This window comes from Sus scrofa, chromosome 11 (genome assembly GCF_000003025.6).
Source record: "Sus scrofa isolate TJ Tabasco breed Duroc chromosome 11, Sscrofa11.1, whole genome shotgun sequence".
In the NCBI taxonomy this organism is placed as follows: domain Eukaryota; kingdom Metazoa; phylum Chordata; class Mammalia; order Artiodactyla; family Suidae; genus Sus; species Sus scrofa.
The window spans coordinates 78,723,067-78,738,490 of record NC_010453.5 but is presented as its reverse complement, the minus strand read 5'-3'; the positions used below and the strand labels follow the sequence as shown (position 1 = coordinate 78,738,490).

General features: G+C 53.6%; 1 protein-coding gene across 7 annotated transcripts in view; it reads right to left on the bottom strand.

Moving 5' to 3' along the window:
- The window catches only part of TMCO3 (transmembrane and coiled-coil domains 3), a 44,422-nt gene that overhangs the window by 14,941 nt on the left and 14,057 nt on the right, over nt 1-15,424 (bottom strand). For 5 of the 7 annotated variants that reach the window (XM_005653838.3, XM_021065138.1, XM_021065137.1 and 2 more), the window contains 4 exon segments: nt 12,843-12,935; nt 11,205-11,391; nt 8,260-8,377; nt 1,965-2,160 (listed from right to left, as the gene is read on the bottom strand). In XM_005653838.3, the coding sequence (XP_005653895.1) occupies nt 1,965-2,160; nt 8,260-8,377; nt 11,205-11,391; nt 12,843-12,935 (594 nt within the window). 7 annotated transcript variants of the gene reach the window in all.

Genomic DNA, 15,424 nt, shown 5'->3' with positions numbered 1-15,424 from the left:
CCGCACTGCTATGGCTGTGGTGTAGGCCGGCAGCTGTAGCTCTGATTCGCCCCCTAGCCTGGGAACCTCCATATGCCGCAGGTGCGGCCCTAAAAGGACAAAAAAAAAAACCAGAACAAGGGATTTCTGGTCATACAGCGCCATTAAGAAAGTGAGAAGGCCAGTCACAAGCTGGAAGACGTTAGCAATACTCTCAGCAGAAAAGAGTGAGGTGGTGACACAGGCCCCGCGAGGGGCCAGCCTTTCAGACGTGCTCCAGAGCAGCCAGATGCCAAGGCCATTGGACACAAGGCCCTGCACACAAGGCGCCCAGAGAGGCAGAGCACCAGGCACGGAAGGCACCCACATGGTCACAGTCACGGGGTGGGGAGAAGCGGTCTCTCCCGTGCTAGAAACGTCGGGCACTGGACAGTGGTGACCACCGCACCGCCTTGTCAACGTGCTGAAAACCACTGAATTGGAGACTTTGCTTAAAATGGTCACTTTCCTTATGCGGATTTCACCTTCAGTTACAAAAAAGAAGACAGTAGAGCCTGCTTGCCTCTGCCCACTTGTACCTCTCTAAGTGTCCTGTCTTCCCAAGTCTATTTCTTGCCTATCAAAAAAACAAAAAAAAAAAAAGAAAGACAAAAAATCGCCAGAACACATAAAAAAACGGCAAATGTGTAAGAAGATAACCACCCCAAGAGAGAAATGACGGGAAGACTCAGGCGCACCCTGAGGAGGAGGCCCCCAGGGAGACGAGCAAGGTGCACGCCCATCGGCCGTCAGGGACACAAACGCCCAAGGCCACCAAGACAGCCCCGCAGAAGGCCGCCAACAGCCCAGCCCGCAGCACGCACCGCAGGGACGGAGCAGCCCTGAGGCGGCGGCCACCAGGAGGCCACGTCAAGCCGTCCAGGTGACATTTCAGAGGAACACCCCCAGGACGGATGCAGCAAGTAGAACCTGGCATCATCGCTGAGCAGCTGGGGACAAAAGCCAACCTTAACCCTCTCCTAGAGTCTAAAATGCTGGCAGGCAAACCACGTAAGACAGCAATGCTCCTTCATTCCTTTACGCGGGCAAACGTCTCTCGTGACGGAACTGCAGACTCACGTGCATTTCTACAAGGTAACCCGGGGACCCCTCACCCTCCCCTAGTTCCCAAGTCACAGCAGGAGGTCACAGCCCAAGTCCCACGGACATGACACAGTGGAGACAGGGGGACCGGCCTCCCCTTCAGCCCCGCCTCCACACCCGGGGCCAACGACCATCCTCCGGCCGAAACGGGCTTCACAAACGCCGCAGAGGGGCAGTCACTCAGGACCCGACCTTTGGGACAGGCGCTCTGCACTCAGCACACCGGTCCAGCGACTCAGAGACCAAAGGTTTAGAGGCTGGTGCCCGCCCCCCGCCCCCCGGCCCAGACGCACAGAGCTGGCGAGCCAGGCGCCCGTGGGAGGACCCCCGGGTGGGTCTGGGCAGCGTGAGCAAGGCTATTACAAAAGCCGGTGGGCACAGGCCTGCCACTCTGGCCGCATCGAGGGGGCGGCTGCTCCTGCGCATGGCGATACCACCACAATGCAGACTCTTCAGGGGTCCTCTGGCACCTGCCCCCTGCCCCGGGAGAGCCCTTCCTTTCTGGAGGAGCTGCTGCCAATGCAGACCTCTCAGAGCCTGGCAGCAAAGGACAGCAGGCTGCCGCCAGCTTGTTCCCATCACACAGCTGATCTTCTCACGCTGCCCACCTCACTTCGGGGGCAAAGCTGCGGCGGGTCTAAGACCCAGGGGTCCACAGCCGGGAAGTGGTTTCAGCAGCGCCCACCAGGGGAGCAAACCTGACAGCACATGGTTGTGCAGAGGCGAGGAACCCCGACAGGCATCTGCAACATTCAGCCACTCGTGAAACAAAAGCTCAAGAGCCGATCCCGGGCGCTCCGTGAGCAAGGCGGATGAGGACAGAGGCGAGGGGCGGGCCTTACCGTCAGCATGAGGAAGATGAAGGCGGAGGTTCCCAGGGTGAGGAGCTCCTTGTTCCCCTTGCCCTCCGCGTGCAGCTTCCGGAAACACGGGCCCACCAGGCAAGCCTTCAGCACGAGGCAGAAGAGGAGAACAGCCGCGAGGGAGAGCAGGACCTGCCCGACCAGCGCCAGGATCCGCAGGAGCTCCACGGCGACGCTGGGAGAGACAGAGACGGCAGGTGCGTTACTCTCCCGCAGAGCCGCCGCCCTCTCGGCCCGCGAAACGGCCCGTCACTGGTTGTCAGCATCACAAAGTACACGACCCCAATGGCACACATGCTTATTTTTAAATGTCAAAATAAAATCCATCAAACATTGACCTCGGAGATCAAGTTAACTGACTCAAATACAGGAGGGAATTGTGCTGCAATTACGGCTTCACAGGGTGTAACGGGGGCGCGTGACCGGCAGCCCGAACAGCCCAGTCAATACCCCGTGATACGGCTCCTGGCCGGGAACCGAACGCTCCACTTGAGAGTCTTCGAATGTAAGCTGACAGCGGCCCGAGAGGTCGCGCGGCAGAGTCAGAAACGGACACGCCACCGGGGAGTTCCAGTGGCCTCAGAAAACTCCAAACTGTACACCTGTTGTTTAGCCATGGAGAAGAGGACTCCGGGCTAAGCTCTTTCCAGACTGCGCCATGCAGAGCTCAACACATCCTTAAGATCGCAACATAAGACTGTCACGAGAAAGGTGATACTGTGTATTTACTGTGTTTACAGTAACTTACATGCTTTTTAACCCTAGTTCTCCATTAGGAAACCACTCAGGCCAAAATTCTGGCCTAAGATCCTTGACGGAAGCACATAAATCCTACGCCGAGAGAGGATCTCCCTGCAGCCGTGCCTGAAGCAGCAGCCCCAGAGGTACCCCCAGGTGTGCACGAGACAGAGGGTCAGGGCAGAGGGCAGAGCACCCACGCCTGCCCGCTCAGGGCAGACAGGCTGGGGAGGAGCTGGGCTCTGCACCCCAGCAGGAAGGGAAATCTGCTCGAGTCCCGGCCAGGCCCCCTGCCCGGCAGTCGCCACCCTACCTGGCTGAACCCGCCCTGGGGCAGCACCCCAATGACTCCTGACTGGCCCCCTCCAGGTGGCTGCAGAGGCCAAAGCCCCTGCAATGTGTGGACAGCCTGCTGGGAGATGCTGAAGCCCCAGAGTGACAGCTGGAGGTGGGGACTTTGGGGGCTGGGTTTAGAGGAGTCAGGAGGATGGGGCCTGTGGTGGGACGAGCGGCCTTAGGAAGAAACCAGAGAGCTCCGTGCCCCTAGCACCCCGGCCACAGGAATACAGTGAGCAGAGAATGGTCTGAGAGGGGGCCACCCTGATCTCCAACCTCCAACATCCAGCCTCCAGGACCCTGGACAGTGAGCAATAATCACTGCACAAGCCACCCTGTCTGTGGCTCTGCTACAGAGCCCAAACCAGACACCAAGACACCTCGTAATTACATTTCTGAAAACTAAAAACAGAGAAGTCTTGAGAAACCATGAAAAGTCAGAGAGAAACCATGCATGATGCCAGAGAGAAGCAGCATAGCAGGAAAGGAACATCCACCGCAGACCGACGTCCAGGGGCCACGTCCTCCAAGACAAAGGGACACAAGGCTTTCAGATGAGGAAACAAAGCAGACCCATCATGAGCGGATGACCAGAGCCCCCACAGAAGGGAGACAGAGACACCCGGGGCTTGAGAAGGAGAGGAGGTTGGAATGGGTGTGACAGTGTGCGCAACGGACAAGCTGCCTCGTGAGCTTCAGACATCCTGCGTCACTGCTGAGGCGTTAACTTAAAAACCATCTGGGAGTTCCCGTTGTGGCGCAGTGGTTAACGAATCCGACTAGGAACCATGAGGTTGCGGGTTCAAGCCCTGGCCTTGCTCAGTGGGTTAAGGATCCGGCGTTGCCGTGAGCTGTGGTGTAGGCCACAGATATGCTCGGATCCTGCGTTGCTGTGGCTCTGGCATAGGCCAGTGGCTACAGCGCTGATTCGACCCCTAGCCTGGGAACCTCCATATGCCACGGGAAGCAGCCCTAGAAAAGGCAAAAAGACAAAAATAAAGAAATAAATGAATACATAAAAACCATCTGATGTGCTGCTCGACCTGGGTAGAGAAAACAACAATTACATGTGAAAAGCAGAGGAGGAAAGGGCCCCTTTCTCAAGGAAAACAGGCTCCCTTGTTTCACGGGAAACGGTGAAATGCTGACAGCAAGCTGATGAAGTCCACGTGGGGCAACTGTGATGCCAGGAGCAGCCACGGGAAAACACACAAAGCAGTAGATTCAAACACATAAATCAGGATGGAATCCTTCAAACAAGCAAGGAACCCACAGGGACATGAGCCAGATGAAAAAGAACCAGAATCTGAGACCCCAAAACGAGAGGCTTAAGTCCTAACGACACTAGTCACCTTGAACGCAAATGGTCTCCACGCACCAACTGGAAGACACGTGCTGGGAGGATTACGAAAACATCACCCGGCAAGGAGCCGTCCCCAAGAAAGTCACTTCAAGAGAGGGTGAGGCAGCAGGACAAGACACACCACTGCGCCCGTGAATAAAGACGAAAAGCCGGTAACTGTATATTAACACCAGGTAAAGAAAATCTCAGGGCACGAAAACGTGCTGGAACAAGAGGAGTATCACACGATGAAAAGTGGGCCCAGCCACGGGCCGAGGCCAGGAGCGCGAAAGGAGAAACAGGCGGGCTGTTGTAACCGGGGCTTCTACAACCGCAGCAAGAACACAGAAGAAGCGGACCACGAGGAACGGACAGGACCGACACACCCCAAACCCCACTCAGCAACAGCCACGCACACCTTCTGTTTGCAAGGGACTCCGGAGGCCATATCCTCGGTGGCCTCAACGAATTTAAGGAACTCCAGTCATTCAAAGTGTGTGTTATTTTACTCTAGTGGAATCAGACTGGAAATCAATACAAGAGACAAGAGAAAACCATCCAACACTCGGAAAATAAGCAACACACTTCTAAACAATCCATGGGTCAGAGAGGACGCATCCGAGGAAAATTTTTAAATGCCTTTAATTGAATGGAAATAAAAACACAATATATTAAAATAAATGAGTGCAGCTAACAGTGCTGTGAGAGAAATGCACAGCACTAACTACTTACAGCAGAGAAGAAGGTTCCAAATCAATAATCTGAGTTCATACCACAAAAACCTAGAAAAAGAAGAGCAAAATAAACCTAAAGCAAACAGAAGGGAAGAAACGCTAACGAGGAGGCAGAAACCAATGAAACTGAAAACAGAAAAACAAAGAAACAAGGCAATGAAACGAAGCACTGGGACCTGGAAAAGAAGAACAAAGAATGAAACAGAGAGCACTGCGGACCTCACTGACGTCTGAAGAGGAGTTCCCGTTGTGGCTCAGCCGTAACAATCCCGACAAGCATCCACGAAGTGGTGGGTTCGATCCCCAGCCTCACTCAGTGGGTTAAGGATCTGGCGTTGCTGTGAGCTGTGGTGTAGGTCACAGGCGTGGCTTGGATCTGGCGTTGCTGTGGCTGTGGGGTTGGCCTGCAGCTGCAGCTCCCTTTCAATGCCGAGCCTGGGAACTTCCATACGCCTCAATGAGGCCCTGAAAGCAAAAAAAAAAAAAAAAAAAAAAGATCGAGAGAGAGAGAGAGAGAGAGAGAGAGAGAGAGAGAGAGAGAGAAAAGGAAAATAAAGACATCCCTGGTGGCCTGGCAGTTAGGGATCTAGCATTGTCACAGCTGTGGTACAGGTTCAATCCCCGGCTTGGGAACTTCCAAATGCCATAAGCACAGCCAAAAAAAAAAAAAAAAAAAAGGAAAAATGGAGGCGTTCTTGTTGTGGCACAGAAGTGACGGACTCAACCAGTGGTCATGAGGATGCGGGTTTGATCCCCGGCCCCCCACTCAGTGGGTTAAGGACGCAGTGTCGTCGCAAGCTACAGAGCAGCTTACAGACACGGCTCGGATCTGGCGTGGCTGTGGCTGTGGCACAGGCCGGCCGCTGCAGCTCTGATTTGACCCCTAGCCTGAACTTCCATATGCAGAGGGGGCAGCCCTACAAAGACAAAAAAAAAAAAAAAGGAAAATAAATACTACAAACAACTCTACACATTAAATGTGATAAACGAAATGGAATGGACTAACGTGTCAAAAAACCAAACTAGCACAACTCAACAATACGAGTTTCAACAGCCCTGTAACTATAAAGCAAATGAATTTGTAATTTCAGAGAACTCCCAAAAAAGGAAATCTTTTTTTTTTTTTTTTGGTTTTGTCTTTTTAGGGTTCCCCCGACAACATATGGAAGTTCCCAGGCTAAGGGTTGAATTGGAGCTGCGTCTGTGGCCTACACCACAGCTCACACTCACGGCAATGCTGGATCTTTAACCCACTAAGCAAGGCCAGGGATCAAACCCAAGTCCTCATGGATACTAGTCAGGTTCGTTAACCGCTGAGCCACGACAGAAACGCCCCAAAAAAAGGAATCTTAAGACTCAGATGGGGAGTTCCCATTGTGGTGCAGCAGAAACGAATCCGACTAGGAACCATGAGGTTGCAGGTTCAATCCCTGGCCTCGCTCAGTGGGTTAAGGATCTGGCATTGCTGTGAGCTGTAGTGTAGGTCACAGATGCGGCTCAGATCAGATGTTGCTGTTGCTGTGGTGTAGGCCGGCAGGTGTAGTTCTGACTGGACTCCCAGCCTGGGAACCTCCACATGCCACAGGTGTGGCCCTAAAAATCAAAGGAAAAAAAACAAAGACTCAGATGGTTTCCTGGAGAATTCTACCAAACATTTAAGAAAGAATAACAATTTTATACAATATTTTCTAGAAAATAGAAAACAAGGGAGGAAGGAATACCTTCCAAATTATTTATAAACCCAGTATTACCCTAATACCCAAACAAGGTAAAGACAATAAAAAAGAAAACGACACACCAATATCCTGCAGGACCTTAGGCACAAAATCCTCAACAAAATATTAGCAATCTGGATAAACCAATGCCTAAGAAGAACCATATACCACAACCCAGTGGGATTTATTCTGGGTATGCAAGCCTGGTTCAACCATCATCAATCAATGATTGTAATCCACCACATAAACTGGCCAAGGGAAAGCCATACAATCATCTTAACTGAGAAAGAAAAAGCATTTAACAAAACCCAACTCAATGAATGATAAACACTCCCAGCAAACTAGGAATAAGAGGGAACTTCCCTCCACGTGATAAAGAACAGTTACAAAAACCCCACAGCTGACTAACGTCACACTAAATGATGAAAAAAAATGAATGCTTTCCTTCAAAATCCGAAGGATGCAGGATGTCCACCCCCACCATCTTATCTACTAACAAAGTACTGGACATTGTAGCCAGTGCAATAAGGCAAGAAGAAGAAAGAAAAGACATGCGGGTTAGAAAGGAGGAAATAAAGCAGACACAACAGATCTCAGCATTTCAAAGTGGTTTCAAAAGAAATTTCAAAAAGCCCACGCATTTTTACCGATGGTATCATCACTGTACGAGATGAAATAAACAGAGCCTCTGGAAATATTTAAAGCACAATATTTATACGCTTAAGACAAACTCAAGTTTATTATCCTAACCCACATGTAATTTACCTTTAAACCTGACGGGCTCCCAATGTTTTCCAAGGGCATTTATTTTCTGGCAGGTGTTCTTGTCATGCATGGTATGTGCCACGTAACCCACAACCATCTGGGTTAATTCACTTTCCCCGTTCGGCTCCTCCCTCCGTGTGAACCTAAGCAAGTGCCACGTAACCCACAACCGTCTGGGTTAATTCACTTTCCCCGTTCGGCTCCTCCCTCCGTGTGAACCTAAGCAAGTGCCACATAGGATGTGGGATTAGGTCACCCGGAGAGAGGAGAGAAGGATCAGGGAATGGTGACGATGCAGGCGGAGACACTGAAAACCCACGGTGACAGCTCACACACAGCCACCCTCACCCACAACGTGCCAGGCACATGCTGAGCACTCTCACAGCCGCCTCATTTAACCCTAAGTCTCCGTCAGATCAGTACTGATATTACTTACGTCCACTCGACAGATGCTAAGACGGAGGCAGAGCACAGCTGAGCAACCCGCCGAGACCCCCACAGCCCAGGCAGCGAGACCCGGGGCCACGCGGCCCGCAGGCCTGGGCTGTGCCAGCTCTGCGTCTTTGAGAAAAGGCACTGAGCAGCACGGAGAGAAGCAAAAGCCTTGAAACTAGAAAAACGGACAAAGCAAGCAGGGCCCTCACCTGGAGTGCGCGCCGGCCCCTGCCTGGATGAAGGTGGGCAGGACGGCGATGAACAGCCCCAGCTGCACGTCCTGCATCACCAGCACTCCCAGCAGCACCGCGCTGTAGTCCACGTCACCTGCTTGAGAACAAAGTCATGAGGGGAACACGTCTGCAGCACTTCACAGCGTCCAGGTCACAAGAGTCGCTGTGCAAACAGTTTAGCTGCGTCTTTAAACAGGAACATGGACTTTAAAACCACTTTGGAAGCTATGACACTGAAACGTTTTAAAGATTTAAGAACTTTTTGTGAAAAACGCTCCCGGATATTTCATTTCCACTAGTTACTCGTTGCGTGCTTACAAAATAACCTCAGTATGAGAGTCTGGCCCCGCACACAAGAACAGGGCTGGCCTGGGTACCGCATCTATCTCCCTGGGTCCCTCCGAGCTCGTCAAGAGTGACCTGACCTGTCCCTTCCTGTCACGCCTGCTGGGCGGAGCCTGGCAGCCCAGGTCCCTTTGCCTCAATCCCACCATGACCCCCTCGCCGAGCAACCTCCCCTCCGAGATGAGCACGGACGTGGTGGAGAAACGCCGGCTCGTCAGGTGGACAGAACAGAAGAGCGTGAACCAGACGGGCCGCAGGGACCGCACGCGCCCCTGGAGGACGAAGGAAGAGGGTACAGCGTTTACAACCTCGGCGCCCATGCAGGCCTCCAAGCGTCTCCATTTTCAAACAGTACTTCTGCCTGTGGAGCTTTTCTTTTTGCTTTTTAGGGCTGAACCCATGGCATACGGAGGTTCCCAGGCTAGGGGTCAAATGACAGCTGCAGCCTACACCACAGCCACAGCAACGCAGGATCTGAGCCGTGTCTGCGACCCAACCACAGCTCATGGCAACGCTGGATCCCAACCCACCGAGCAAGGCCAGGGATCGAACCCACACCTTCATGGATCCTAGTCGGGTTCGTTAACCACCGAGCCACAAAGGGAACTCTGACCGTAAGAAGTTCTCAGGACAGGGACTAAATCCAAGCTGCAGCTGCAACCTACACCGAGGCTGTGCCAACGCCAGATCCCTAACCCAACGCACCGGACTAGGGATCAAACCCGCACCCTCCGCAGTGAGCCAAGTGGCTGCACTCAGATTTGTAACTCAGGGCAACGTGGCAGGAACTCCTGGCTGTGGACCTATTAAATGTCCTTCTCGACACTAAACTGTCATGTTCCCCTCCAAAATAAGCTAGTTTTTTTCCTTTAGAAAAAGCTGTGACAGGAATGTATTTATAAGATTAGTCCAATATTCTTCCATAAAAGAATAACCAAACCTAACGAGGTCGAAATCCCTCAATTCCAGCAAAAATTCCACTTTGATTAGAAGTTTAGGAGAGCCTTCTGGGAGGCTGGTTTTGTCTATTGTACGAAGTTAAATTTTGGTGAATAAAGTATCTTGGCTTAGAATTTTAAAACATCCTGAAGGGGTAATGATATGCGGCTGATGTTAGAGCCTTGTGTCTTCGAGGGTCATACAGTTGAGAAATACTTCCCTCCCAAGAACACTCAGGGTTTGGGATGCTGCACAGATCTTACTTTTGGGAGCTGCCTGGTGGTATAGTGGCTGGGACTGGGCGCTTTCACTGCTGCGGCCGGGGTTCAATCCCTGGTCTGGGAGCTGAGATCCCACATCAAGCTGCTATATGCTGTGCCCCCCCACCAAACCACAAAAAAGTAAAAAAAAAAAAAAAAAAAAAAAAAAATCTTATTCTCAACACACACTGCGTTCTCTGTGGCCAATCTAATGACGGAGTCAGGATCCCACCACTGCAGTCTGAGGTTTCACACATGCCCATTCTACCGTCTCGGTGAGACCTGGCTGCAACTAAGAATCATCTGACGGCTGAGCGGTCTTCTCATCACTAGTGCTACGTGTGCTGGTACTGGGGTGCGGGCTGCCGCATTAGGAGCGATTTTCACCTTCCCACTTCACTTCTGGGCCGCCTTCGCCGTCACTTGGGAGGGGTGGCCCTAAGCACCAGGCCACAGGGACTCCGGGACCCCAGGGACAAGACTGCCGGCAATGGCAGCCAGTCCGGTTGCCGGCTGGGAGCTGGCAGCCACAGCCCACTGCCCAGAGAAGGCCAGCGGAAGGGGTGGCCCTCGGCGTCGGGCAGGGTGGCCCGTAGCTCCGGAGCCCGCAGCCCCGAGCACTCTGCTCTCTTCTCGTAGGTCTTTCCTTCCGTTGCGCCGCTGCAGGGCAAGTACTGGCGCAAAGTTCCTGGACATTTTAACCCTGCTTTTCCCGACTTTCACAAGCTAAGAGCAAAACAGCGAACGTTACCATAATGAATAAACATGATCAAAACTGGCATCACTGTCAGAGCCACCATGTGCAGAATGCTCGCTCCTAAGCGTCTAACCCAGTCCGAGCTCCCTGCAAGCGGTGACTCGGAGACGCTGCTGCATGTACACGGATGAAACTAACCTCCATGTGTTAGGGGAATAGACCTTTAGTGACGAAAGTACTTCATTTATCTTAGAGAAATGTCTCCAAGGTGTGCTATTTCCAACTCCTGCCAGAATCAGGCAGGGAGCAGGCACGTCCGTCTTCCTCAGGCCGAGCGCAGGAGAAGCGCAGTTGGTCCTGCGGGCGGTCAGCACAGCCGCTCCCCCCGGCCTGGCGTGCTGCGGGGGCACAGCAGCTGCTGGAACCCACCGACCCAAGCACATTGCCAAGACAGAGCCCTCTCTTTTCAATGTGGCCCCAAACCATGAGCCTGCACGAGGCTTTCTCTTGTGGCGGCGGTCAGAGAGGTTGGCAGTGCCAGCAGGGCATGAGCACAGGTGTCCGAGGCCGCCTGGGTACCCGTGGAGGGAGGGGGAGCTGCAACGCTCGACAGGCCTTTGAGGTGGATTCGAGCCCCCGGGATTGAACACACATTCAGACACGAGCACGCGGTCACCTACCCTCCTTGTCGCTGCGGGTGCCGCCCACAAGGAACTTGGACACCAGGGGTGTGCTGGACAGGGACAAGCAGGTGGAGATAAAGACGCTCTGAGTGGGTCTGATCTGCAGAAAGTGTCCCCAGAACAAGCCGAAGGCCACCATGAGGAGGGTCATGTAGCAGGGCCCCTGCAGCGAGATCCTCCACACCTGCGGGAGCACGGGAGCGCGGCTCAGCGCACCTGTCCGGACCGGCGCTCGGCCCTGCAGGAAGCCACCCTGCGCGAAGCCCATCAGCTCACCACCACCACGGCCGGGACCACTGCGGCGCTCAGGGACTGAGCACCCTCCTCCCCCTCCGCGTGGGCAAGCCACCCGAGTGGCAGCGGCGGCGGGGTCACCCGCCCACTGCTGGTGGGAGCCGCACAAGCCCGGGTCCCCTTGGCGCCGTGCTGGACCCAGGGCCGGACGGGCGAAAGCGGGTTCCACGTAGACCCACAGGGCTTTCAACCCGGCGGCAGAGGCTCTCCGGTGTTAAAACAGCGTGAGGCCCACAAGTTAACTCAGAACCCTCCTATCCGGCCCCTGACGGCCACCGCCCAGCCTGTCCACCACGGGGCGGCGTGCTGCACGCTCACTCTTTCCTTCTCAGGTTCCTGTTTTTCTTGGTCACTGGGTGTCCTTGCACTACTCTGAATGGCCACATAATACTCCATCCATCCAGTAGCCGTGTCACAGCTTAACCTTTAGACACTTGGGCTGCTTCCGATCTTCTACAAAAATGTTACAATGAGGAGCCGAATACCTTTCATGGGCTAATTTCCAAAAGGGCATGCCAAAACTCACACTCAGCTCCCGCCTCGGGGAGAGAGCCGGGAGCAGAACTACGGGGTAAAGGACAGGCCGCTGCCCCAGGGCCCGCGCCCACGCTCATCGGGCCAGTCCTAGGCTGCCTGGTCACCACCCCACGGGCCTGAGACCCTGCTCCGCACGTCGTGGGTCAGGTGATGGGGCCGGGGTTGAGCCGCCCTGTCCCGTAACCAGTGCGGGCCCGTAACGCCCGCAGCCCCCGGACTTTCACGTCAGCAGTTTCCTCTTCTGTGATTTGTCCACTTGGAAACAAGGCAGCTTCCCGCTAATCTACTTCCAACCTGACTCTTTCCACTCCGAACGCTCCAGGCTTCAGAGTCATAATCCCCAAGGCAGCAGATTTAGGAGGCCTGCTGTTTCCGCCACTGTCACTCATACCGTCTCCCTAAAATCGACTAACCTTTCAGATGCTTTCACCTCACAGAATAGTGAGTCGAAGCCCGCCACATACTGGGGAGTGAAAACCGGATGTGTCCCCAGAGTGGCACACGGAGTACCCGTCCCTATGATGGCTCAGCCTCTAACGCTGGGCCTTCCTGGAGGGACCCGCACGTTAGTCAGTGCGCACACATCCCTTCTCACTGTTCTGGAATTAGCCACATGAGGGCTATTTCCACGTGTTCACTGAATTTTCACTCTTTCGAAGAAATCTTTTGGACTGCATCTTTCAAGAACTAAAACATCACCTCTGTCCTACACGGACCTAATCTGCTGGGCAAGGGAGTCATGAACGTCGTGCAGGGAGGGCACGGGGCCGCGTCACACCCCGTCAGGGGCACCGACGGGCTTACCTTTCTCAGCTTCTCTGGGGAGAATTCTAAGCCGACGAGGAAGAGCGTAAAGAACACACCGAATTCTCCTAACGTCTCCACCTGCACAGTCGACTGAAAACCAAGAAAGTTTTAAAACCATGTTGCTTAATACATTTAACAAATTCAGGGCGCTTCACAGAACCACCTTGTCCTAACATGCACAATGGGTCTATCCCCAAAAACCTTTTAGTTATTAATTCATTAATTTGTCTATTTGGGCCACACCCGCAGCATACGGAGGTTCCCAGGCTAGGGGCCTAATCGGAGCTGTTGCTGCCGGCCTCAGCCTCAGCCACAGCAACACCAGATCTGAGCCACGTCTGCGACCTACACCACAGCTCACGGCAACGCTGGATCCTTAACCCACTGAGCGAGGCCAGGGATGGAACCCGCAACCTCATGGTTCCTAGTCGGATCGTTAACCACTGCGCCACAACGGGAACTCCCTCAAAAGCCTACTTAAAAAAACAAGACTACTTATCTGAATTTCCTCTATATCTGAGCTAAGGTGGACTTAGGGGTTTCTTTTTCTTTTTTTCTTGATTAGCTGCAGGAATACTTTCATTTCGTTTCTAAGAACTAGCTCGTGACCGCACCTGAATTCAAGGTCATTGCCGCTGCTACTTCCTAGTCTTGGTCCCTTTCAGAGCCCCTTTGGGGATGGAGAGGCGTTACTTCCAAGCCTAACACTCAACTGTAAGAGCGTTTTGTTCTCTTGGGCCTGGGCAAGACTGAGTATGGCATTTTCTCCTGGACTGCATGTGGGCACAGCCCACAGGCTGGTTTTTTGGCCGTGCCCAGAGCATACGAAAGTTCCTGGACCAGGGACTGAACCCGAGCACAGCAGTGACAATGCTGAATTCCTAACCACTGGACCACAGAGATGGCCGCCCCAGGTGGGTGTACGGAACTTGAATGTTCGCGCACTCGAGCAGAGAACGTTGCTTTTGCTGACACGTTTGGTGCCATTTACATTATTTGCATTGGAGATTTTCACCGTGGCCACGAACGTTTCAGTGTAATGTTCCTCAAACACATGAAAACAAGTGTGTCGGCACGCCGCCGAGTGTCCTCCGTCTGTCAGCTGTGAACACACGAATCAGTCCTCTCTGCAGCCACCTCTTTCCTCCCTTAACTGCCACCCTCTCAGTCACGATTCTTCTTTTGTGGCTGCCCTGCAGCATCTGGAGTCCCCAAGATGCTGCCGACCCGCTGCGCCACGCGGAAACGCCAGTCTGCTTGTTTTGACTCCCTCGAGTGCCCCTGACACGTCTGCACCGGCGCCGTGGCACCGGGAGTCTGCTCCACCCAGATTCTCTATACAACATCGTGCTTGCTCTGACTTCTTTTATGGCTTCCGCTTTTTATGCTTCCTTACTGCTGCTCTCACCTTCCTTTCCCTTCTAAAAACTGGGCTGTGATCTGACTTCAAAGCAACATACCTCAGCTTACATTCTGTGACTTAGAAAGTGAAGGCCTATTAACTAAAAGGGCAAATATTTGAGTACAATAGGCCACTCCCACTTTTGGCTAGTAGATCTTAGAATTCTGTCTTGGTATCTTATCTACTGCAATCACAGTACTTTTCCATGGTAGAGCTAACTTATTGAGAAATACAATACTCAGGAGCTCCTGCTGTGGCGCAACGGGATCGGCTGTGTCTTGAGGGCGCTGGGACGCAGGTCAATCCCAGGCCCAGCACGGTGGGTTAAGGATCCGGTGTGGCTGCAGCTGCAGCCTAGGCAGCAAGTGCGGCTCGGATCTGATCCTGGGCCTGGGAGCTCCACAGGCCGCAGGGCGGCCAAAGAAGAAGGAAAGAGAAAAATGTAATATTCAGAGTATCCAGTTGGATCTATTACCTAGTTATTTAGCCTTAATTCTTGGCTTCTGAACTATCTCTGCTGCTGAGACAAAAGCAAAAGGAAACCATACTTGTGTTTGCTACCGCTTGGAGCCACTCAGGAAAGGGAGGCTGGGACATGGGCAAGCAAAGCTTTCTCCCCCACAGCTTTTAACACTGACCTAATCACATGAAAACCACATATGTAAAAAGAGGAATTAAAACCATTTTTCCCAGGGGCCACCCGGCCAGGCTGTCCTCCCCACCACGGTCCAGGCTGTCAGCTGGGACACCCGAGTATGTCTCACTGGCTGGACTGCGTGCTGTGAGGGGTTGACGGGCAGTCTGTCAAGCCCCCAACCCCGTGCTGTCCGGTGTGGGAACCCTCCCGACCCTGGGCAGGTGTGCTGATCAGAGGCGGGCATGAGGCTGCAGGAAGAAGCCTCCCCCTTTTCCCACTCCCGCGCGTCTCACCCGTGGCCCCTCTCCCACACTCCACACTAGGGGTTCCTCCTATGTGGGAGCTCCCTCTCCACCTCGTCCAAACCCTGTCTCTTAGAGGGCACGTCGTGAAGCCCACAGAGGCCCGGGGAGCTTTCCTCACTAGCCCAAAGTACCATCCACATCGGATGACGCTCCCGTCCGTCTGTTCAGCAAACAGCCTCCAGCAAGCGCAGCCTCAGTGCCCCAGGCCTCCTGGGGGCCTCCCAACACCCAGGTC